This window comes from Kogia breviceps, chromosome 18 (genome assembly GCF_026419965.1).
Source record: "Kogia breviceps isolate mKogBre1 chromosome 18, mKogBre1 haplotype 1, whole genome shotgun sequence".
NCBI classification, from domain to species: domain Eukaryota; kingdom Metazoa; phylum Chordata; class Mammalia; order Artiodactyla; family Physeteridae; genus Kogia; species Kogia breviceps.
The window spans coordinates 30860088-30885004 of NC_081327.1; the positions used below are offsets into that span (position 1 = coordinate 30860088).

Below are 24917 nucleotides of genomic sequence, written 5' to 3' on the forward strand. Positions count from 1 at the left end.
ACCTGAACCCAAATGTACTTTCTGCTTCTACCATCCTGTGAGCCCAAAGCCTATCAAATTATCTTTCCCCCGCTCAAGAGTTAATCATCAGCTTCTTATGTAAATCAGAACAGGAAAGTCTTGCTTGGCCAATTCCCCCCAAAATCTTAGTCTGATGCTTATTATTGTTCACCGAGCCTGTGTCCTGTGTCTGCCTGCTCAACACTTGTCTCCTAACCGGAAGCCCTTTCTTGTCCCTGACCGAAGATCCCTGAGGCCAGCTGTGGCCGCAGATGTCCAGGGAGTTCAGGCAGGCCAACCAGATGAGTGGGGAGTGGGTGCACCCAGGCCAGACCCTGATCTGGGCTGTTTGGGTCCTTGCAGCTGCCACCGAGGGTGAGACACCCAGTGGGAGAGGAGGGCTCCTCAGGAGATGGGATAGGGGATTTCCCTACCTTGAAGGATTTTCCCTGGTGGAAATGAATTTACTTCTCAGGAGTCTCTAGAGGCCCATGGAGGGCTGTGTAGTAACCTCAGGGCACCTGACCAATGTCCTGGTATTACTGAGAGTCCTAGGCCAGGGTCTTCTCAGGTATCGGTAGAACACAGAAGACCCTGTCTTGTCCTTGGGTTGTTTGCACCTTTGGGAGCTTGGAGAGCCCTCTGTCCTAGGCACCAGAGAGGGGCGTGGGATGGAGCCTGTGCTTCTGTAATGCTAACTGCCCAGGGAGGACTGTCACTACTGAAATGACATTAGAATAGATAATGCCAAGAAATCTGGGTCCTGCTAAGTAAATAGTTGAGCAGCTAACTTCTCAAGGCTCCATATTCTATGTAGAAACTGAGAAGCTTGCATTGTCATTCTCCCTAAGAATTATCCTCATACCCCTGGAGGTGGATGAGCTGATTTCAGGTGGCAGCTGCAAGAGAATTTTTTATTTTTGTTGCTGTATATGTATTTTCATGTGTACTCAAAAGCATATACCTAAGTCATCAAAACCACAATTCCATAGATGTTATTGTTTAGAATTCCTCTAAGTAAACTTTTAAAAGTTTATTTCAATTTAATTTTAAGAAAAGATAAAAGCCAGTAGTCACATGGGTGATACACAGACATGCCAGCAATTGTGCTGGTGGGTATAAAAATGACTGAAATGGGCTTTGCTGGTGGCGCAGTGGTTGAGAGTCCACCTGCCGATGCAGGGGACACGGGTTCATGCCCCGATCTGGGAAGATCCCACATGCCGCGGAGTGGCTGGGCCCGTGGGCCATGGCCGCTGAGCCTGCGAGTCCGGAGCCTGTGCTCCGCAACAGGAGAGACCGCAATGGTGAGAGGCCCACATACTGCAAAAAAAAAAAAAAAAAAAAAAAAAAGACTGAAATGTGGGAAACTTTGAGCCAGAGGACAGAAGATTTTTGTGAGGTCCTAGGATCTATAAAGGCTTGTGTGTATCAGTTCCATAGTAAGGGAAAGTTTGTTTGCAGCAGAAGGGAGATGGGTTCCTGAATTAAGTTTTGGAAGATGGTATGGCTTGGTGCTGTGCTCCTAGGATAAATTAAGTGGGTACTCTGATGCAGATGACTTCTAAGGGAATGTTGAAGGAGCAGTAGACATGGGTTCATTGAGAAGGAGTCCAGATGCTTGCACAGCCTCTGGGTTGAGAAAGAGCATCCCACTGTGGGGAGCTCTGAGTCTGGCTTATTCCCAGCCTCTTCCCTGCCAGCTCTTGATTCCTCCCTGTGTGTTTCCCTAGGGCCAGCTGCAGATGCACCAGTGAGGAACACCAGGCTGGGATGGGTCCAGGGGAAGCAAGCTACTGTGCTGGAAAACAACATGCCTGTGAACGTGTTCCTTGGGATCCCTTATGCTGCACCCCCTGTAGGACTCCTGCGATTTGCAAAACCAGAGCCTGCATTGCTCTGGAATGATTTCCAAAACGCTACGTCCTACCCTAAATTGTAAGAGCTGGTTCAGTCCTGTGCATGGCCTGCGACCTGGGCGTAGGGGCAGAGCACATGATAAAGATCATGCAGCCCAATGGGAGGTTGTGGAGGGTCAGATGTGGGTGAGACTTCTGTGATGGCATGGCTCCCGTGTGGTTTAGAACAAGCAGATTTCCTGGGCTCCCTTCCAAACTTCCTAAATCTGAATCCCCAAAGCTGGGCCTGGATAACTGGATTGTAAAGAAACTCTAGGAAGTCTGAGGACCAATCAGGTTTGGGAACCACTGTGATGGTTAGAAGGAGTTGTTGAAGCATTTCCATGTGACCTCTCCCCAGGCTTAGTCTCCACAGTCAGACTAGGTAAGGGCTTTAGAGTGGAATGGATACATGAGTGTGTCTCTGTACCCCAGGGGAGCTGGCAGGTTAGGAGCTCCCAGACACTGCAAATTTTCAAGCTTAAATGGGCAAGAAGTTCGCAGGTAAATTTTGGAGGTGTCTCGTGCATTGGATGGGAGGTGAGACTTGGAAATCGCCAAGAATCTCTTGACTCTCAGATTCTGTGAAACCCTCAGGTTGGGCCATGTTAGTTGTTGCCATTGGGGTCCCAGGCAGAAGGAGTACCCTGGTGCCAGAAAACTCACTAAGCCACAGAAGACCCCATGTGGTCCAGAGACCAAAGACAATAAGCTGAATCTCATCTGTTCATTCATTCATTCATTCATTCATTCAACTGATATCCACTGAGAACCAACAATTGAAATATAAGGTCTAACTGGAGAAATTTCAGAAGGCTTCTTGGAGGAGGTAGCATTTTGACAGAATCTGAAAGAAAGGGAAGAACATGAGCAAGAAGATCTGGGGAGAGAGCAGTCCAGGCAGAGGTAACAGCTTAAGCGAAGGCCTGAATGCAGCAATCTCCCTGCTTGTCTACCTCAGTTGGCTCCTGGTTGAAGGCCTGGAAATGTCCTTTTGTTCCTGTAGGGGCAGAAGGGGGAGCCTCCAGAGTAAAACCCTTGATACGCAACCCAGTGTCCTACCGTTTACAGCTTGGAGAATTGTTGAGCCAGCTTGAGTCTTTATGTGTGTGTCTGGATTATGGTGATGGGGGTAGGCATGGGTGGGTGCTGGGGGTTAATGGCATAATTATTCTGTGTGATGTGCTTTCTTACCCAGGAACCAGATCACAGAGAATTATAGCTTGTTGATTTGGGGCACCATAGGGCTTGGGGTATTATTAGACTTTGTACCAAGGGTGCTGTATGCCTCTTCTGCTCAGGCACAGGAGACCATAAGGCCTCCCTGCTGTCACGGGAACTGATCCCTCCCAGGGAAGTTTGCTGACAGCAACTCTGGGGGTTTCTCCTTCTCTTTTTCAAGGTGCCTCCAGAACTCAGAGTGTCTGTTCTCAAATCAACCCATTCTCAAGGTGCATTATCCCAAATTCAGTGTGTTGGAAGACTGCCTGTTCCTTAACATCTATGCACCAGCCCATGTGGACACTGGCTCCAAGCTTCTTAAAACATCATTCTAATGGCAGATTCACTTTATCTCCTTTTCTGATTGCTTCCTTATTGGCAGTGACTTTATCTTTGATTTTTATTGTTTTGTCTTTCCCCTCTGTTGGGTATTTAATGGTCTGTAAACATTTAGAAAAGACTCTGCTTCAGAGGACTCTGATTTTTCAGCTTGGGAAATCCTGTTTTAAAGAGGAGAAATGCCTTTTTCAAATTTTCTGTTTTCAATGAAGACAGTCAGGTAATAATGTGAAATGTTTCACTTAAGAATGTGAAAGATCGCTGTACAAGTGAGTGGAGAAGGTAATTCTACCATCTAATTTTGAACCACAACCTCTATCACCCTCTCTCCCCTTGCCACTGCAATGGAGACTCCCTCTATTGTATTGTAACAGCAGCACCTATTGAGGGCTGACTATGTGCCAGGCACAGTTCATTATCTCATCTAACCCCCACAGTAACCCAGTGGTTGAGGATTATTGGACCTATTCTGCAGATGAAGAAGCTGAGACACAGGAAGGGCATAAGTGACTTGGTCCATGTTATACACACAGTAAGTGGCAGATCCGGGTGTCAAAGCCAATGCTTTGTCCAATTCTCCTTTTTCCTCTGTGGCTTTCTTCTCTTTTCCTGCCCCAAGAGTTGTAGTCACTAATATGACCTTAAAAAATAGAAGGGGAGGGATTTATTATTAAGTATATAAATTGTGATAATACATTTGAATGTTTGATGTTTCCTGGTCCCAGTTTTTATAATCAGTATAGTAAAACTTCCATACTTCTCTTCCCTTTTTTCCTTCCTCTCTTCTCTTTTCTGTGTAAGTAGGGAAAAGTCTTAGAAAAGCAGCTTTTCCTCTCATATATGGCTTACAGTGATTTCCATCCTCCTGTGGGTCAACAAGTTCAAAGACATTTAGTTAACATTTTCTGAGCTCTTGAAATATACCAACATTGTTCTATGGACTTTGGATGAAGAATTTTATTTAAACCTAATGATAAACTCATAAACGAGATACTTTCATTCTTCACATCTTACAGATGAGAAAAACAAACCTCAGAGAGGTTAAGGAAGCTGCTCAAAGTCACACAGCTAGTCAGTGGCAGAGCTGGGAATCAAACCTAGGCACTCATATGCCAGAAGCCACATGCTTAATCCTGGGCCTTCTTCAAAAGACAAAAACCTCTGATGCTGTTTGGAAAGGAAAGTGAGACATTCATATTTCCCTAAAGAAAGAATGTCCCAACGTGCATGGGGAGGGGATATGGGTGCCTGGTGGGCTGACTGGAGAGTTCCTCTCCCCTCCTTAGGTCATGGTGTGGCTCCCTGGGGGTGCCTTCGAGACTGGCTCAGCATCCATCTTCGATGGGTCTGCCCTGGCTTTCTATGAGGACGTGCTTGTTGTGACTATCTAGTACCGACTAGGAATATTCGGCTTCTTCAAGTGAGTCTCCCCAAGTTATTGACACCCCTGATCCCCAAGGGGCATCTGGACAGCAGCCACAGGGGGTTTAGTGCCCAGCAGCCTAAGGAGAAATGAGCCTTTAGTGACATTGAACAAATTTGGCCCAAATTAGTTAGGTAATTTTAGCGGCTATAACATGTAAACCCCCAAGTCTTAGTGTCTTAAAACAATAAAAATCTCCTTCTTACTCAACTAAAATCCAATCAAATGTTTCTGACTGACAGATATTCTTCTATGTGGTCAATCAGGGATCCAGGCTCCTTCCATCTTGTGGCTCTGCCCTCCTCAAGGGCCCCAGATCCTCTTGGATCTGCTGTACTTGGACAGCAGATGGAGAAAGAGCATGAAGAGGGTGGTCTTTCTGGGTCAGCTGGAGGTGGCGATTATCACTGTGTTCACATACAACTGGTAGAACTCTGTCAAAATAGCCACACCCAACTGTAAGGGGGATGTGTGCCCTAGAAGGTGAGGAAACAGGGTGTGTGAGCAGTTCGTAGTCTCTGCCATAGGGCCCACATCAAGGCTCCTCAGGCGCTCACCTGAGAATAATCACTCCATTGCATGGCTTCCCTTCCCCCAGTAACATCGAACATGTTTCAGGTGCTCACTATGAGCCAGGCATGGTGTTGTGCACTTGCTATGCATCCATTATAGCTCCCCCTCAGAATAATTCTATGAGAAACTTACTGTTGTTATTCCCATTTTACAGTTGAAAAATAGAGGCACAGAGAGGTGAAGCAACTTCCCAGAGGTCACAGAATAGAGCTGGGGCTCTTGGCCACTTCCATTATCCTACTTAGAACATGGCAGAACCTAAGCCCTGGCCAGGACGCAGTGTGAGCCAAAGGAGTAGTGAGAGGCCACGGTCAGAAACTACGGGGAAGGTGGCAAGGAGTCCAGCGTGAATCCTACCCTCGAGAGGCTCTCAGTGTCATGGGGAAGATAACACAGAGACACAAATACCCTACCAGGCAGGACGTGAGTAACGCTCTGAGAGTGAGAGGCGACGGAGCTGTAGAAACAGAGGGAGCCTCCAGAAACAACGAGGCTTCCCGAGAGAGGTGGAATTTGAATCGCACTTTAAAGATTAGGTTGGGTTTGGGGAGGAGGCGTTGGGAGAAAGCACACTTGGCAAAAGGAGCTGTCTGAGCAAAGGCTGGGAAGTTGGAAAGAAATGTAGCAGCACCTGGGCCTGGAGCAATATTTGCAAACTGGGCTTTGAGCACATAGCACGGGGAGGTGGCTCTGGGGCTGCGGTGGAGGCAAGAAGGCCCGAGAAGGGTGCCCTGATTACACTTTTAGCAGGTCTGTACATTGGGATTCTGCCTAAGATTCCTTCAACAGAAAGTTTTCCAAAAATTGCTTATAACATCTGGGTTCTAGTAGATAGGTAGGTGAGGATATAACAGGAGATGGATGTGCAAAGGTAGGGACAGGCCTGATTGGGAAAGACCTTGAATACTAGGCTATGCACGGCGACTGGTTTTTATTGGATAAAGAAGGAGGGACAAGAGACTTCCCTGGTGGCACAGTGGTTAAGAATCCATCTGCCAGTGCAGGGGAGATGGGTTCGAGCCCTGGTCCGGGAAGATCCCACATGCCGCAGAGCCACTAAGCCCATGTGCCACAACTGCTGAGCCCACGTGCCACAACTACTGAGGCCTACATGCCTAGAGCCCATGATCTGCAACAAGAGAAGCCACCGCAATGAGAAGCCCGCACACCACAGTGAAGAGTAGCCCCTGCTTGCTGCAACTAGAGAAAGCCCACGCGCAGCAATGAAGACCCAACGCAGCCAAAAATAAATAAATTAATTTAAAAAAATTTTTTTAAAAGAAGGAGGGACCCAGGAGTGCCCTGCAGAGCAGTATAATAGGAAGGTCACTCCAGAGCAGAGCGCAGGCTGGGCTAGGGGCGCCTGGCTTTCAGATGGGGAGTCTGGTAGGGAGGCTGCTGTACAGCATAGGTGCAGGTCATGGGGTGAAGGAGGCTGGAGGGATTGCTAACATGTACATGGCACTTGCTGTGTGCCTGCGCCGTCAATCTTCACAACAACCATGTGAAGCAGGCACTGTTATTAACCCCATTCAGACATGAGAACACTGAGGCAAAGCATGTTAAGTGACTTGCTCGAGATCACCCAGATCATAAGTGACCAGATTATGAATCAGGATAAACAGAAATGGAGGAATGGGGACCAATGTGGCGCCTATGATGGAACGGAGGTAAAATTGGCGGGGCATACGTGGCTCCTAACCAGATGCGGAGGCTGTGGGAGAGAGAAGGCGGAGTTAGGGCCAGCCCAGGGGTCATGGACAGAGAAAGGGAACCAAGGGGAGGAGCGGTGTGGGAGAATGGAGGACAGAGGAGGAGTAGACTCTGATCCCAGGGTTACTCTCATACATGGTGGGTACCACACGAATGTTTTGGTCTAGGCATTTCTTTGATTCTGTGTGTTTCCCCTTGTTTCCCCATTAATTGTCCACTCATCCTGGGAAACAGGCTATTCTGCAGGGGCAGCAGCATGGAACATGGTTAGGAGCATGGATCCAAATCTGTAACTTTCTAGCTCCTGGGCAAGGGATTTAACCTCTCTGTGCCTCCATTTCCTGTCTGTGAGAAGGAAATGATGAATCCATCAGTATCCTTAGAACATGCTTGCAGATATCATTGATGGGCACGGGGGTGACGTGAGCTGTGGCTGCAGAGAAATGCAGCCACTGCCCAAACCACTTCCCAGAAGAGGGTGGTGGGACATGGGGTGGCAGAATAAACTTCCCAGTCCCTCAGTATCCCACCCTGAAGCCCCCGCTGGTGTCTCCCACTGGCCGCAGTTCATAAAGGTCAGTCCTTTGAGAACAGGGTGGACAAGGGTGAAGAGAGGACCCAGAGGGATAAAGGAGAAAGACCAGCACCACCTACCTCACAGGGTGGGAGGATTATAGGAGCATCAGCTGTAAAGCCCTTGGGACAGCATTGTGCATGGTGCTGCAGCAGCTGCTATTATTATCATTATTATTCATTTAGTCAGTCATTCATTGGAACCCCTGTGCCCAGGGAGGTCTTGCTTCCTGGTACAGACCAACTCTCAGGAGCAGGACTTTTCTGGAATCCATGGATTCAGGAGAGCCTGTGACTACCCTGAATTGCACATATAAGATCGTCTGTGCATTTTTCTGGGGTGTGGAGCTATCGTCAGATTCTCAAAGAAACCCAAATCCCAGCAGAGGGTGAGAATTAAGCCTGGTTTTCCCAGCTGCCCCAGGCCTCTGACTCTCAGCTCCTTTCCAGCTGAGGTGGCAATGCCCTGACCCCAGCTCACGGCCTCTGCAACCCACTCCCTGGGCTGTGAGAAGCAGACAGTGGCCAACTGAGCATTCTCACCCTGCCTCTTGTCCACAGCACAGGGGACAAGCACGCACTGGGGAACTGGGCCTTCATGGACCAGGTGGCTGCCCTGACCTGGGTCCAGGAGAACATCGAGTTCTTTGGTGGGGACCCACACTGCGTGACTATCTTCGGTGAGTCAGCAGGAGCTATAAGTGTTTCCAGCCTTGTGAGTTCTTCTCTTTGGGACTTGAAGGAACCTCGGTGTCACCTAATTTTTGAGGTGACAAAAATGAGGACAATGAGTCATTCACATCTAATTGCTGCTTTCATGGTAAACGAACACTTATAAACACATTGTCTCCCTCGAGCCTCACAAATACATCGTGAGCTAGGGGCTCAGTCTCATTTCAAGGACTGGGGGTGAAGGAGCTAGCACTCCCATGGCCGAATGCTTGACCTCCAAGTTCATGAGGAACCTGGGGCTCGGAGAGGTTAGAAAACATGCCCAAACCTTTGCAGCTAGTCCTTGAAACCCCCAAACCAGGACTTTTTTCCCTCTAAGTTTAGAGCTCTTAAGAAGGCTTCCTGGGACGTTTTCTTTAAAGAAGGGCTGGGTTTTGTGTGTGATAGGTGGGGAGCCCCCTGGATAACTTTTCCGGGATCTCCTGTGTTCTCTCTCCAGATTCTGTCCCTCATGGCCAAAGGCTTATTCCATGGAGCCATCATGGAGAGTGGGGTGGCCATCATCCCTTACCTGAAGGCCCCTGATTACGAGAGGAATGATGATGATGTAGGTATATTGTTAACTCTTCTCCAGCCTCCTCTCCTTGGTCAGGAGAGAATGCGGTCAGGTGTCCATAGACCATGAGCTTGGCTATCCTTACTGACCATGACCAAAGTATCTGATGTTGGCCCAAGGTGACCCTTGTTGCTCCATGGAAGGGCTGGTTCAATAGGAAATGGGTCCAGGTATGCACTACTGCTGGTGTGCATGAGTGTGTGTGTGTGTGTGTGTGTGTGTGTATAAGCATATGTGTAACAGTTCTTACATCTTATCCATTACTCTTTGCTTGTGACATATAATTCAGTCCTCTGTATTATGTATGGCTTTTCTCCTGTACTAAATCTACTCCACCTAGAGTACTATGTTAAGAAAGATTCTGAGGTTGTTTCCAGCTCAGTGTGAAATAATGCTGTGACTGATAAATGCTGTCTGGCATGAGATTGTGAGGGGAAAGTGAGGCATATGCCCTAGATATTTGTCATCTATCATCTTGTCTTAGTGCTGTACCAGATAAGAAGACCTAGAGACCAAGGTCTCTATATCTTTCATGTCCCAGCATAATGTCTGGTATATATTAGGTGATTATAAATGTTTGCTGAATGAATGAGTTAACGAATGAGCTGATTCATTCAATGAATATTAATTAAGCCCTGGACTGTGGAGCCATCTCCTGGGTATTATTCGCTTTAGTGGTGCATTTTCTTTAGTGGTGCATTTAGTGGTGGCATATAGAACCCTTATAGGTAATTTATGGACATTGACAAGCCAGGGTGCTGCTTAGCTTGGATAAGACCCAACAAAATACAAAATTGTCTCTGTATCATTGAAGGCATCTCACTGGGAAGAGAGACCACATTTGCTCCACAGACCACTAGAAACTAAAGTCCAGATCAAGAGCTGGAAGTTGGGGGCTTCCCTGGTGGCGCAGTTGTTGAGAGTCCGCCTGCCAATGCAGGGGACCCGGGTTCGTGCCCCGGTCCGGGAATATCCCACATGCCGCGGAGCGGCTGGGCCCGTGAGCCATGGCCGCTAAGCCTGTGCGTCCGGAGCCAGTGCTCCACAACGGGAGAGGCCACAACAGTGAGAGGCCTGCGTATCACAAAAAAAAAAAAAAAAAAAAAAAAAAGAGCTGGAAGTTAGGAAGCCATTTTGGCTTGAGATGACCAAGAACTTTCTAAAAACTCAGCTGTCTGAAAAAGGACCGGCTCCTTTAGAAGGCAGTGAGATACCCACCTCTGTAGATATGCAAGCAGGGTCTACATGACTGCTGACAAATTTCAATCACTGGATGATTCATTGGACTGGATGATCTTTTATGTCTAATCTTCCAATCTTGAGACCCTCTGGTAGTCCTTGAGAGAATGAGGTCCTTACCTGTTCGATTCTAACATTTGTTAAATAGTTATTTGGCATGGATTGAGAATCTGCTGTGAGTTTTACTAGGGTCCAGGAAATGGGTAATAAGTTCTTGACCCAGTGTAGTGTGAAAGCTCTTTTGTGTGCTCCCTTCTACCCCCACTCCCAGAACAGAGACCTGAAAAGAAATCATGAATAGAGCCAGGTGTTGCTTCCTAAGACCCAAGAAATATCCATCCAGATCCAAGGCCCAGTGCTGAGGAAGATGCCTCAGGAAGATGCTCACACCAACCCACACTACCCTGGCCATCCCCTCCCCTCACCACTCTGCCCATTGCATTTGGCCGGTGGTTCCACACTTGAGCATGCATCAGACTCACCTGGAGGGCTGTTTGCTGGGCTCCACACCCCAGAGTTTTGTATTCAGCGGGTCTGGGATGGGGCATGAGAATTTGCATTTCTAACAAGTTCCCAGGCGATGCTGACGCTGCTGATCCAGGAGCCATGCTCTGAGGACCGTTGTGCAGGGGTATTATATTTCTTAGGTTATTACTATTATTATCCCTATTTAGCAGATGAAGAAATTAAGGCCCAGAAAAATTGAGCCCCTTTGCTTCAGTGAATGGCAGAGCTGGCCAGGCAGCACTGATGTGTTGGGATGGGCCAAGAGTGGCTTATTTTTCCCTTCTTAATGCCCTTTGCTATAGTGGGTTGGCTCAGCTAGGCTAGGGTTTGGGGACAGCAGATTTCGCGAAGAGAAGCAGCTGCCGATTTTTCTCTTCTTCCTTATTTCAGAAAACCAAGTCTTTCACTCGAGTGGTTGATGGCTTGTTCTTTCCTCATGACCCTTTAGACCTATTGGCTCAAAAATCATTTAAGCCAGTTCCTTCTATCATCGGAGTCAATAACCACGAGTCTGGCTTCCCGCTGCCCATGGTAAGAATTCCTGCTATGCCTCCTTCTGGCCCCTCAGCAGTGAGGCAGCTGTTTGCTTCACACTGGGTACGCCCATAGATTTCACCCAGCGTTATAAGGGCTGGAGCCCATCACCCAAGTACGCAGCTTGGGTGTACTTCTCATCTTTCCTCTCTCTGAAGGAAGAGAACTATGGATTGGGGGCAGCTGTAGCAAGTGTCCACCCTGCTCCTCATATAGGTTTAAAGAAACAACAAAGTAAGAGAGGATTGGACCCATATGAACTTTGTTCAAAACATTACAAATGATTGTTTCAAATAAGCACTGCTACTACCTCAAAGGTGAAATTCATACAGGTTTAGAAAACTTCAGTCCTTTACACTCTCATGTCCGGCCTTGGTTCTGGTATTTGATTTCCAAGAACACTCTCTAAGGCAGTGCAAGTTGCAAAATTATTGAATTGTTTCATTCATTCAACAAGTATGAACCAAGCATTTACTATGTGCCCTGCACTCATAAAAAACCAGCATTCGGCAGTGAGCAAGTCTCATGGTTCCTGCTTTTTGCCAGCTTACATTCTCAAGGGGAGAGACAGGTGACATGCAAGATTGAAAGGATGGTTTCAGAGACCCTAAACGCTAGACTGGGAAGAGGAGGCTTCTTTAGGGAGGGAAGCAGGGGTCGGGAAAGGCTTCTCTGAGGAGGGATCATTTGAGCTGAGGCCTGAATGCTGAGTAGGAGCCATGATTTCTTGACCCTGTAGTTTGAGAAGACCCTCCCCCATTCAAAATAAGCTTTTCATCTGTCCTCAGAGGAGCAGAGTGCTCAATTCTTAACATATCAAAGCTCATTTCTGCAGACCAACCTCTACCTTTCAAGCTGGGGGAAGTGCAGTTATGAAATACAGAAGTTTGTTGAGTTACAAGGCTAGTTGGTGACACTCTAGAATCAGAATCAGAACCCTGAGTTCACTGAGCTGTTAAAGGCATGTTCTGGTAATTATTAATTTGACACATAGAACAATGTTTCGGGGTAAGTAGGGTTGGGGATTTTTCCCCTCATTATAAATGAGTCAACTGAGTCACAGGCTGTGGCTTAAGTTAGGTTTTTTAATGCTTTCTGGATCTGTGCTAGAAAAGGGAAGGCAGCTGCTACTGATAATAGCCACGCCACCATAACCACTGTGACTGAGTGCCTTCCATAAGCCAAGTGCATGCTGTCTGTACAACTTGCAAACAGGCATTATTATCCCCATTTTGCAGCTAAAGAAACTGAGACTCAAACAGGCTAATGTGACTTTCCTAAGTCTCCTAGCTAGAGAGGAGACAGCATGTATAAATTTTGTGTATTTAGGCTCCGCCTGTAAATGCTGAGTTCTCTATTTACCTGCTGTGTGACCTTTAGGGAGCTCCCTAACCTCTCTGAACCTCTGTTCCCTCATCTATGAAATAGGGCTAATGTTATTACCCACCTCACAGGTACACATCAGGTAGCCTGGCATATAGTCTAAGTGCTCAGTAAATGTTAGATATTGGAATTATTCATGTGGGAGACCAGAACTTGGTGCCCAGGTCTGCATGCACAAGAGGCTGCATGGGTGCTGTCATTCTGTGTGACCATTGCTGGTTGTTTGAGACCATAGGAGATCTCCAAAAACCAATCCTAGTTCCTGAACTTACAGAGAGGGTTCTTGTAGTTAAAATGTACTCGTAAATTATTTCAATGACTCTGGGAGAAGACAGATATGTTTAAATATCTGTCATGACTCGTTACCCCAAGATTTTCAGCAGAAGATGTACCAGAGAAATTCATTTGACAAGTGAATACTACTTCTACCCCCTCATGCTTTTAAGCTGTGATATTGGCTAGGGAAGGGTCATTTTAAAAATAATTGCTCATAGCTCTTACTCTGTACCAAGCAGCCCCTGTGTTTTTCACCATCCTCTTTGCAGCCTCACTAAGCTGCCTGCCCCTGCCAACTGCTGGCTTCTGAGACCCTAATGACAAAGGTCTTTAGAAAGAGAGCAATAAATAAACCACTAGTTTTGAGATTTTCAACCTCTCTTTTAACTTGCTGTTGAAGCCAAGTGGTGGCCTGTATTAGTTTCCTAGGGATGCCATAACAAAATAACACAGACTAGTGGCTTAAACAACAGAAATTTATTTTCTCAATGTTCTAGAGGCTAGAAGTCCAAGATCAAGGTGCCAGCAGGTTTGGTTTCCTCTGAGGCCGCCCTCCTTGGCTTGCGGGTGGCCGCCTTCTTGCTGTGTCCTCACAAGGTCTTTCCTATGCGTGAGCACCCCTGGAGTCTCTGCACGTCCAAATTTCCTCTTTTTATAAGGACATCAATCGGACTGGATTAGGGCCTACCCTACCGTCTTCATTTTAGCTTAAAGACCTCTTTAAAGACCCTCTCTCCATATACAGTCACATTCTGGGTGTTCAACATAGGAATTTGGTAGGGGACACACTCAGTCCATAACATGGCCTTTCCACAGGGCAGCAACTCAGCTCCCACAAGACTGCAGGTATGACAGGGAATGGCTGCCTCTTATCAAATGTGAGGAGAAGAAACTTCGTTGCTCAACCAACCCACTGAGGCTGCTCCTTACACATGGACCTTTGGGGGCTGAAAGGGTTCCTGCTCTTGCCAGCCTCCCCTCTGAAAGGCGGGTGCCTGGGCCTTCAGGGAGACCAGTTTCCCTTCTGATGACTTGCTGTGCTCACAGAGAGGGCACCTGCTTCTTTCCACAGGAGTTTCCTGAGATCCTCGGGGGCTCCAACAAGTCCCTCGCCCTGCAGTTGATACACTCAATCCTGGTAAGTGAGCCTGACTCTCCAAGATCCATTCATTTCACAGACCTCCTTGGGTCATACACAGGGGTAGCGCTGGGGGTACAGATCTTCCTCATTCATTCATTTAGTAGATCTTTACTAAGCAGAGTTCTGCAATCCCTTATCCACAATCTCAACATCCAAATAGCGCTCACAACTCAAAGGTTTCTTGTAACCCACATGGCAGCCAAAATTGACCTAGACTGATACGTAGCCGTTGGTCTTTATTGTTGCTATACGTTCATTTACTTTATCCCACCATATGTTTCTCTGTGGGCATATTAATTTGGGGGCTGGGGTGCTGCCCTGTCCCCCCACACCTGAACATATCACATAATATGCAGCATATGCACTGAATTATCTGTCTACGAACAGAAAAGCTCTGAATTCTGAAAAGCACCTGGGACTAGGGACCCATATTCACTACATACCTACATACCAGCCAGGCACTGTACTAGGTTCTAGCAATATTGAGGACCATTACTCACTCACTCCCTGCACTAGGGATATAGAGATATATTTATCCTAGACACTAGGATATAGAGATGGATTTCTTTCCTTCCTTCCTTTCTTCTTTCCATAAACATTTATTCAGTGTGTATTTTGTGGCAGATTCATTTCATTCATTTTTCATTGAACAAATGTTTCTTATGCATCCACATGCCCCAGAACTTCCCGAGGCATTGGGTGCAGTGATGAGCAGGCACTCCCCCTGCACTTGAGGGACTTAGAGACTGTTGCGGTGGACGGACATGACCGAGCACTTTGGTACGGTGCTGTACACACCAGAGCAAGGCCCTGTGGTACGTGCAGGAGGGAGCAGGTGGCTTCCTCGGGGAGGAAGGCTTTGGAGGATGAATTACGTTTGTCTGCTTAATGGAGGAGCAGGACTGAGGGGAGCCAGAGGAGCTGAGAGGACCACTTAGGAGCAGACAAGTGTAAGGAGATCAGTGGAAGAGGTTGGCTGCAGCAGGGGAGGATGCTGGCAGCTGTCTCATGCTATGGAAGGATTATAAAGTTTATTCTGAGGGCTGGGAACAGAAAATGAGAAGCATGCTTTGACTTCCACTTTAGAAATAGCCCTATGGCTGCATAGTGGCCCAGACTGAAGGCAAGGGAACCATCAGGTCCTAAGGCTTAGAGGGGATGTTTGGTGAGTCTTGGTTGTTTGGTGATGAGAGTTGGGATGAAGGTTTCAGATATTTAAAATATGTTGGACAGAGGAATTTCTCAGGCTGGACTGGAGATGGCCTCGTGGAGGAGGAGGCCATTGATCTGGGCCATAGCGAAGGGGAACATTTGAGTAGGAGGGCATGTCAAGAGGAGAAGGTATCCTGAGCTAGGTCCCAGCGGGTGGGAAGTAGGGTGTGTGGGAAGCTGCAGGAGGACCAGAAGGGCACGCAGTCTCTCCTCCTCCCAGTAGCAAGGCAGGAAGTACTTTCCAGATGGTAAGTAGTTTTCTCATGCAGAAGCCATAGTTTCGCTCCAGAACCCTAGGCATCTGCACTGTGACTGCCCAGCTGGGGCTCGCCAGAGGGTCCACATGGCATATGTACCCCCCTTGGATACCTCAAGCACCAAGGTGTCTGCTGGTCCTGTGGGCCACGCAGGGGAACTTGCACCAGAACCTGGACCTGCTGCAGAGCCCTCACTTGCTCTGGGTCTGATTAAAAGAAGTCAGCCTTCAGAGGACCCAGTGAATGTGTCCAAGCAGCATTCCCTGGCGTGGTATACACTGCCTCCAAATCCCAAAGAAACCTATGAAGGGCTGTGCCTCTGTCTTAGTGTTAGGGGGTTGAGGTGCAGTAACTTTTCCCAGTGTTCCCCAGAGCACCAGACTCCCAAGAACATCACCAATGTGGCAGACCTTGAACCTTTATGATGTTTCCCTTCCATCCTCTATTTGTGCTGGGGCCACACTGAAGGACTGAAGACTGGGAGGCAGCCTGGTGTCAGGTCAAAAAAGCATGGGATGCTCTGTTAAAGGACTTGGCAATAGGTTTCAGAGGGAACTGACAGAACTAAAGGCCTGCTCTGTGCCAGGCGCATGCTTTTCTTTTTGTATCTTGTGTGATCCTCTGAACAACAATTGTTGTTGAACAACAACAACAATAAATAAACAACAATTTTTTTTTCATACAATAGGTAACTCCAAGAGACCAACTCGCTTAGATCAAAGAGCAAAGGTCTGGAGATAGTGCTGGTACCAGGAGCAGGGCCAGCCTCAGGAGTGTGCAACCTGTGTAGTTCAAAGGGCCTCATGCTTAGAAGAGTCCTATATTTGGTTGAATGTTCTGTTGTAACTACCTTGAAATTCTTAGAGTTTTTGAACAAGGACCTCACATTTTTCACTTTGCACTGGGCCGCATAAACAACGTAGCCAGATCTGCCCAGGGGTGGCTGTTTCTGAAATATTTCAGAGAGGCGTGCATACTGTGATTAGAGAATGAGATTTGGATGCAGATAGACTTGTGAAGGAATCATGGTTCCACCACTTTGGACAAACCACTTAACCTCTCTAAACCTCAGTTCCCTCACCTGTCAAATGGGACTGATTTTGATACTTGCATCATAGGGTTACTGCGTGGATTAAATGAGACAATGCATGTAAAGCACTCAGAATTTTGCCCTCAAAGGCAAATGTTTGACTGTTGTTGCTGTGTGTTGGCTATTGCTGTTGACCTGGATCTCTTGCAACCATGATGTTTTACAGCACATCCCTGTCCAGCATTTATACCTTGTGGTTAATGAATATTTCGACAACAAGCACTCTCTGATTGATATATGAAATCGCTTCCTGGATTTGCTTGGAGATGTGTTCTTTGTGATCCCTGGGCTGGTCACAGCTCAATATCACAGAGATGAGTCTCCTAGCACCGCTCCTCCCGCAAGGCTGGTGGCTGCAGGGATGCCTGTTGCCTGCTGACTGTCCACCTGCTCTGCCCTTCTGTTCCTTTGCTGAGAGGGAGTTCCCAAGGCTGTCTGCGATATAGCTCTGCATGTTGACCTTTGCAGTTCCCCTGCCTTTCAGAGTTCAGAAATGTTGATCAGTCCTTGTTGTTTACATTCCTTCCCCTTCTTCAGGACCCTGTAGAAAAGTTCTACCCCTCCATATTTTCTGGGGCCTGGGCCCCACTTTCCTTCCTCTTCAGAAGTGTCTTCCCAAATATCTTAACTCTAAGGAGTAGTGGAGCAATCAGAAAGAGAAGATTACTCGTGGGGAAGCAAACCTGCCCTTCTTTCTTTTTAAAAAAATTTTATTTTTATTTATTTTTTAAATTGAAGTATAGTTGATTTACAAAGTTGTGCAAATTTCTGCTGTACAGCAAAGTGATTCAGATATATATGTGTGTGTATATATATTCTTTTTAATATTCTCTTCCTTTATGGTTTATCACAGGATATTGAATATACTTCCCTGTGCTATACAGTAGGACCTTGTTGTTTATCCATTCTATATATAATAGTTTGCACCTGCTAACCCCAAACTCCCACTCTATCCCTCCCCACCCCCCTCTCGCTTGGCAACCACATGTCTATTCTCTATGTCTGGGTCTGTTTGTTTCATAGATAAGTTCATTTGTTGTCATATTTTAGATACCACATATAAGTGGAATCTCATATGGTATTTGTCTTTCTCTTTCTGACTTTCTTCACTTAGTATGATAATCTCTAGGTCCATTCATGTTGCTGCAAATGGCATTATTTCATTCTTTTTATGGCTGAGTAGTATATATATATATATATATATATATATATACACACACCCCACATCTTGTTTATCCATTCATCTGTCGATGGACATTTAGGTTGTTTCCATGTTTTGGCTATTGTGAATAGTGCTGCTATGAACATAGAGGTGCGTGTATCTTTTTAAATTATAGTTTTGTCCAGATATAAGCCCAGGTGTGGGATTGCTGGATCATATGCCAACTTTATTTTTAGTTTTTGAGGAAATTCCATACTGTTTTCCATAGTGGCTGCACCAACTTATATTCTCACCAACAGTGTAGGAGGGTTCCCTTTTCTCCACATCCTTTCCAGCATTTGTTATTTGTAGACTTTTTAATGATGGCCATTCTGACTGATGTGAAATGGTATCCCATTGTAGTTTTGATTTGCATTTCTCTAATAATTAGTGATGCTGAGCATCTTTTCATGTGCCTATTGGCCATGAGTATGTCTTTGGAGAAATGTCTATTTAGGTCTTCTGCCCATTTTTTGATTGGGTTGTTTGTTTTTTGTTGTTGTTGTTGAGTTATATGAACTGTTTGTTTATTTTGGAAATTAAGCCCTTGTCAGTCGCATCATTTGCAAACACTTTATCCAAGTCCGTAGGTTGTCTTTTTGTTTTGTTTATGGTTTCCTTTGCTGTACAAAAGCTCATAAGTTTGATTAGGTCCCATTCATTTAGTTTTGCTTTTACTTCCATTCCCTTGGGAGACTGACCTAAGAAAATATTGTTTCGATTTATGTCAGAGAATGTTTTGCCTAAGTTGTCTTCTAGAAGTTTTATGGCATCATGTCTTACATTTAAATCTTTAAGCCATTTTGAGTTTATTTTCGTGTATGGTGTGAGGGTGTGTTCTAACTTCTTTGATCTACGTGTGGCTGTCCAGCTTTCTCAGTGCCACTCGCTGAAGAGACTGTCTTTTCTTCATTGTATATTCTTAACTCCTTTGTCAAAGATTAATTGACCACAGGTGTGTGAGTGTATTTCTGAAACCTGCCCTTCTTTCCTTTCTCCCTTCTTTCCTTTCTCCCTCCCTTCCTCCCTCCCTCCCTCTCTTCCTTCCTTCCCTCCCTCCCTCCTTCCTTCTTGCTTTCTCTCTCTTTCCTTCTCTCTTTCTTCCTTCCTTCCTTCCTTCCTTCCTTCCTTCCTTCCTTTCTTTCTTTCTTTCTTTCTTTCTTTCTTTCTTTCTTTCTTTCTTTCTTTCTTTCTTTCTTTCTTTCTTTCTTTCTATCTCTCTCTCTTTCCTTTTCCCTTTCTGCCATCCCCCTTTCCTTTCCTTTTCACAGATATTTTTATTAAGGGCCTGCCATATGCCTGACACTGTTCTAGGCCCTGGAGACATAGAAGTGAACAAAACAAAGACCCTGCAACCATGAAACTCACATTCTAATCAGGAAGATGGAAAATAAATAAACTAGTAAATATAGAGTACCTACTTGTTAGATGGTAGTAAGTGCTATACAGTAAAATAAAGCAGGGTAGTGGATAGTATTGACAGAGTGCTGTGGGAGAATACTGTATTATAAGGTCTATTAAGCTGACAGGTAAGAACCAGCTCTTATATTTGGCAGCTTGGAGGTCACTGGTAACCTTGAGAGGAAACACTTTGATGGAATGATGGAGGTAAAAGTCTGACTAAAATGGATTCAAGATAAAATGGGCAAACTGATCTCTATACTCAATACAATCCCAATCTCAATGAAAATCTCAGCAGTGGTTTTGGAAAAATGAACAAGCAGATTCTAAAACTTTATCTGGAAACATAGGGGTAGAGAAAAAATTCTTGAAAAAGAATTACAAAGTGGAGGACTTACAAGTCACCTGATTTCAAGACTTATCTTTGAGCTATAGTAATTAAGAAAGCCTGCTGTTGGCTGAAGGATAGACAAATAGAACAGAGTGGACAGTCCACAAGATGGACAGTTAATCAATTTTCAACAAAGGCACTTAGATAGTTCAGTGGGGAAAGGAAATTCTGTTCAACAAATGGAGCTGAAATAACTGGATATCTTAACATAAAAAGTGAACTTCAACTCCCTAACTCACATCATACACAAAAATTAGTTTGAGACAAATTATAGATCCAAATGTAGATCCATTGTATTCAAGCAAAATTTAAAAATTTTTTGCTTATCAAAATACACTGTTAACAACATCAGCAGGAATGGTGGAGTAGGGAACTTCCAAGACTGTTCCACCACAAAAGCAGTGGATAAATTGGCAAGGACCATCAGAATCAACTTTATCAGAACTCTGGAAACAAATTGAGAATTTACAGCAAGCAAGGGAACATTTCATCAAGACATAACCTTGAGTTTCAGTTAAAGAACTTTGTGGCATTTTAACTTACTCTGCACCATCCCCTGCTACCCAGCTAGGTAGTGGTCTTGAAGACAACAGCCCACACTTATAGTATAGGTTCCTAGTACTAGAGGTAGAAGAATGGACCTTATTCTCAGTGAATTGTGTTGCTTGTTTTGACATGTGTGGTGGCTCCCTAAACAGCTAAGCTCAACAGGCTTGGTTTTTGTTTTGCCAAACTCAGAACTGTCTCAGGGGCTGAAGCAGCTACCTGATGGGCATTTTTCATAAACATCTGCAGGTGCCACTAGGGTCCAGGGATAACAAGTCGGAACAAATAATAGACAAGAAGAAAGACTGGGCAATGAGATACTTTGGAGAATAAAGGCTTGAAAAGCCCCCTTATGTTCCTGAGAATCTAGAAAGCCATGTATATGTCCATAGTGGGGAGCATGCTCAGAAAAGGCCTGAGAAGGCCTTAAGCTCTCACATCTGGCTGACCCTAAGGCTCTGCTCAAAGAGAACATGAATGCTAAAGGAACGTAATAGAAATTCTGGCGTTGAAAATACAATAACTAAAAATTCACTAGAGGGGAACAGTGGTAGATTTGAGCATAGAGAAGAAAGAATCAGAGAAGTTAAAGATAAATTGATTGGGATTACCCAGTGTGAGTATCAGGAAGAAGAAGGAATAAAACAATAATAATAGAGAACCTAACGACCTGTGGGATGCCACCAAGCATGCCAACATATGCATAATAGGAGTTCCAGAAGGAGAGGAGAGAGAAAAGAGACAAAAATAATATTTGAAGAAATAATTATCAAAGTGCCCCATATTTGATGAGAGACATGAATATACCCTGCCAAGAATCTCAGTGAATCCTAAGTAGGAGAAACTCAAAGCAAACCCACACAGAGACATGTTATAATCAAACAATAAAAAGCCAAAGAGATATTCTTTTTTTTTTTTTTTTAATTTTTGGCTGTGTTGGTCTTTTTTGCTGTGCACAGGCTTTCTCTAGTTGTGACAAGTGGGGGCTACTCTTCATTGCGGTGCACAGGCTTCTTATTGTGGTGGCTTCTCTTGTGGAGCACAGGCTCCAGGCATGTGGGCTTCAGTAATTGTGGCACGCAATCTCAATAGTTGTGGCTCGTGGGCTCTAGAGCTCAGGCTCAGTAGTTGTGGTGCACGGGCTTAGTTGCTCCACTGAATGTGGGATCTTCGCAGACCAGGGCTTGAACCCATGTCCCCTGCATTGACAGGCGGATTCTTAACCACTGCACTACCAGGGAAGTCCCAAAGAGAAATTCTTGAAAGCAGTAAGAGAGAGGAGACTAATAATGTACAAAGTCTCTTCAATAAGACTAACAAGTGATTTCTCATAAGAAACCATGGAAGCCAGAAGGCATTAGAATGACATATTTAAGGTGCTTAAAGGAAAAAAACCCTGTCAAAAAAGAATTCTACATCAATCAAAACTATAATTCAAAAATGAAGGAGAAATCAAGATATTCCCAGATAAAAAATAAGGGAGCTTGCTACTAGTAAACCTGCCTGAGAAGAAATGCTGAAGGGTGTCCTTAAGGCTAAAACAAAAGGACACTAGACATTATCTCAAATCCGCAATAAGAAAAAAGAACATCATTAAAGGTAACCACTTTACTTATGCTATTTTTACTTATAATATAAAAGAAAGTATTAATGTATTTATTATTTCTAACTTCTCTTTTTTCCCATATGATTTAAAAGACAACTGCAGAAAACAGTAATTATAAATTTGTTACTGACCCACAATGCACAAAGATGAAATTTGTAAAAATAACAACATAAAGGGAGCAAAGGTATAAAGGGGGACGTTTTTGTATCCTACTGAAACTAAGTTGGCATTAATTTGAAATAGATTATTAATTGTTAACTGTAATACCCAGGATAACCACTTAAAATAATTTTAAAATATGTAGTAAAAGAAACAGTAAGGGAATCAAAATGGTACACCAGAAAATTTTATCTAACATAAAAGAAGGCAGTAATAGAGGAATTGAAGAACAAAATATACATAAGACAAGCAAAGATAGGAAACAATTAGCAAATGGCAGAAATAAGTCATTCCTTATTATTACATCAAATGTAAATGGTTAAGATCTCAGAAGGCAGAGATTGCAGAACGAATGGATTTTAAAAAGTAATCCAACTGTGTGCTTTCTATAAGACTTTAGAATCAAAGATACAAATAGGTTGGAATTGAAAGGAAGGCAAAAAATACATTCCATGCAAACAGTAACCAAAAGAGAGTTGTAGTGGCAATACTTAAATCAGACAAAATAGACTTTAAGACTAAATAGTTACAGAGAAATTTTTACAGACTAAAAGAGACAGAGAAGCACATTATATAAGGATAAAATAGTGAATCCATCTAGAAGATATAGCAATTAAAAACCCAGATGTACCTTACAACAGAGCCCCAAAATATATGAAGCAAAAAATGACAGAATCAAAGGGAGAAACAGACAGTTTTACATTAATAGTTGGAGACTTCAACCCCACTTTCAATACTAGAACAACTATACAAAAGATAGACAAGGAAATAGAAAACTTGAACAATACTATAAACCAACTACATCAAACAGAAACATAAAGAACCCTTCACCTAACAACAGCAGATTGCATATTCTTCTCAAGTACACATGGAACATCCTCAACTATAGACCATATACTGGACCACAAAACAAGTCTCAGTAACTTTTAAAAAGATGTAAATCATACAGAGTATCTTTTCCAACCACAGTGGAATGAAGTTAGAAATCAATAACGAAAGGAAATGTGGAAAATTCACAAATATTTATAAATTAAATGGCACGTTTTTATAGTTTAGAAAATAGTGACAAAATATGCATAACAAAAATTTTACCATTTTAATAATTTTTAAGTGTAAAGTTCAGCTGAATTAAAGTTCATTCACATTATTGTGCAACCATACCACTGTCCATCTCCAGAACATTTTCATCATCCCAAATTGAAACTCTGTACCCATTAAAAAATAACTCCCCACTCCTTCTGTCTCTATGAATTTGACTATTCTAGGCACTTCATATAAGTTGAATCATATAATATTTGTCCTTCTGTATCTGGCTTAATTCACTTAGCATAATGCCTTTAAAGTTCATCCATGTCATATCATGTATCAGAATTTCATTCTTTTCTAAGACTGAATAATATTATATTGTATGTATATAACACATTTTGTTTATCCATTCAGCCATCAGTGGACACTTGGGTTGTTTCCACCTTTGGTTATTGTGAATAATGCTTCCATGAACATTGTTATACAAATATCTGTTCAAGTTGCTGCTTTCAGTTCTTGGGATGCATACCCAGAGGTGTAATTGCTGGATCATATGGTTATTCTGTTTAATTTTTTGAGGAACTGTCCTATTGTTTTCCACAGTGGCTGCACCATCTTACATTGTGCATTTATAATGCACAGGGTTCCAAGTTTTCCACATTTTTACCAACACTTGTTATTATCATTTTTAAGTAATAGCCATTCTATTAGGTGTGAAATGGTATCTTATTGTTGTTATGATTTTCATTTCTCTAATAATTAGTGATCTTGATATTGAATATCTTTTCATGTGCTTATTACCCATTTGTATATATTCTTTGGAGAAATGTTTATTCAAGTTATTTGCCTATTTTTGAATTTAGCTGGTTTTTGTTGTTGTTGTTGCTGAGTTTTAGGAGTTCTTTACATAGTCTAGATATATTAATCTTTTATCAGATAAATTATTTGCAAACATTTTCTCCCATTCTGTGGGTTGCCTTATTATTTTGTTGATAGTGTGCTTTGCTACAAAATAGTTTTTAAACAACAAACTCTTAAATAATCAATAAGTCAAAAAAGAAATCACAGGGAAAATCAGAACATACTTTGAGATGAATGAAAATAAAACCACAAGATACTAAAACCTATGGGGCATGGTGAAAGCAGTGCTTAGAGAGAAATTTATAGCTGTAAGTGCATACATTAAAAAGAAAAAAAATCTCAAATCAATAACCCAACCTTCCACCTTAAGGAACTAGAAAAATAAGAGCAAAGTAAATCCAAAGCAACCAGAAGGAAGAATATAATAAAGATTAGAGCAGAGATAAATGAAATAGAGTATAAAATCAATAGAGAGAATGGATGAATATAAAATTTGGTTCTTTGAAAAACAGCAGAGACTTCCCTGGTGGTGCAGTAGTTAAGAATCTGCCTGCCAATGCAGGGGACACAGGTTTGATCCCTGGTCCAGGAAGATCCCACATGCTGTGGAGCAGCTAAGCCTGTGTGCCACAACTGCTGAGCCTGCTCTCTAGAGCCCGTGAGCCACAACTACTGAAGGCTGCATACCTAGAGCCCATGCTCTGCAATGAGAAGCCCACGCACCGCAATGAAGAGTAGCCCTCACTCGCTGCCACAACTAGAGAAAGCCTGCACGCAGCAATGAAGACCCAACGCAGCCAAAGATAAAAGTAAATTAATTAATTTAAAACAATAATGAGTGTTTATTGAAAAAAAAGAAAAGAAAAACAACAAAATTGACAAACTCTTAATCAGACTGACCAAGAAAGAAAGAAGACTCAAATTAGAAATGAAAGTGGGTGCATTACTACAGACATTACAGAAATAAAAAGGATTATTATGAACAGGTGTATGGCAACAAATTAGGTAGATGAAATTGAGAAATTCCTAGAAACACAAAAACTACAAAAAACAATTCAA

General features: G+C 43.8%; 1 protein-coding gene across 1 annotated transcript in view; it reads left to right on the forward strand.

Moving 5' to 3' along the window:
- Positions 1-302: 302 nt before the first annotated feature.
- Positions 303-24917, forward strand: part of CES5A (carboxylesterase 5A) — a 32112-nt gene continuing 7497 nt past the window's right edge. The window contains 9 exon segments of the mRNA XM_059043793.2: positions 303-375; positions 1734-1938; positions 3301-3437; positions 4743-4878; positions 8302-8455; positions 8912-9023; positions 11115-11305; positions 14040-14105; positions 16834-16993. Of these exon segments, the coding sequence (XP_058899776.1) occupies positions 303-375; positions 1734-1938; positions 3301-3437; positions 4743-4878; positions 8302-8455; positions 8912-9023; positions 11115-11305; positions 14040-14105; positions 16834-16993 (1234 nt within the window).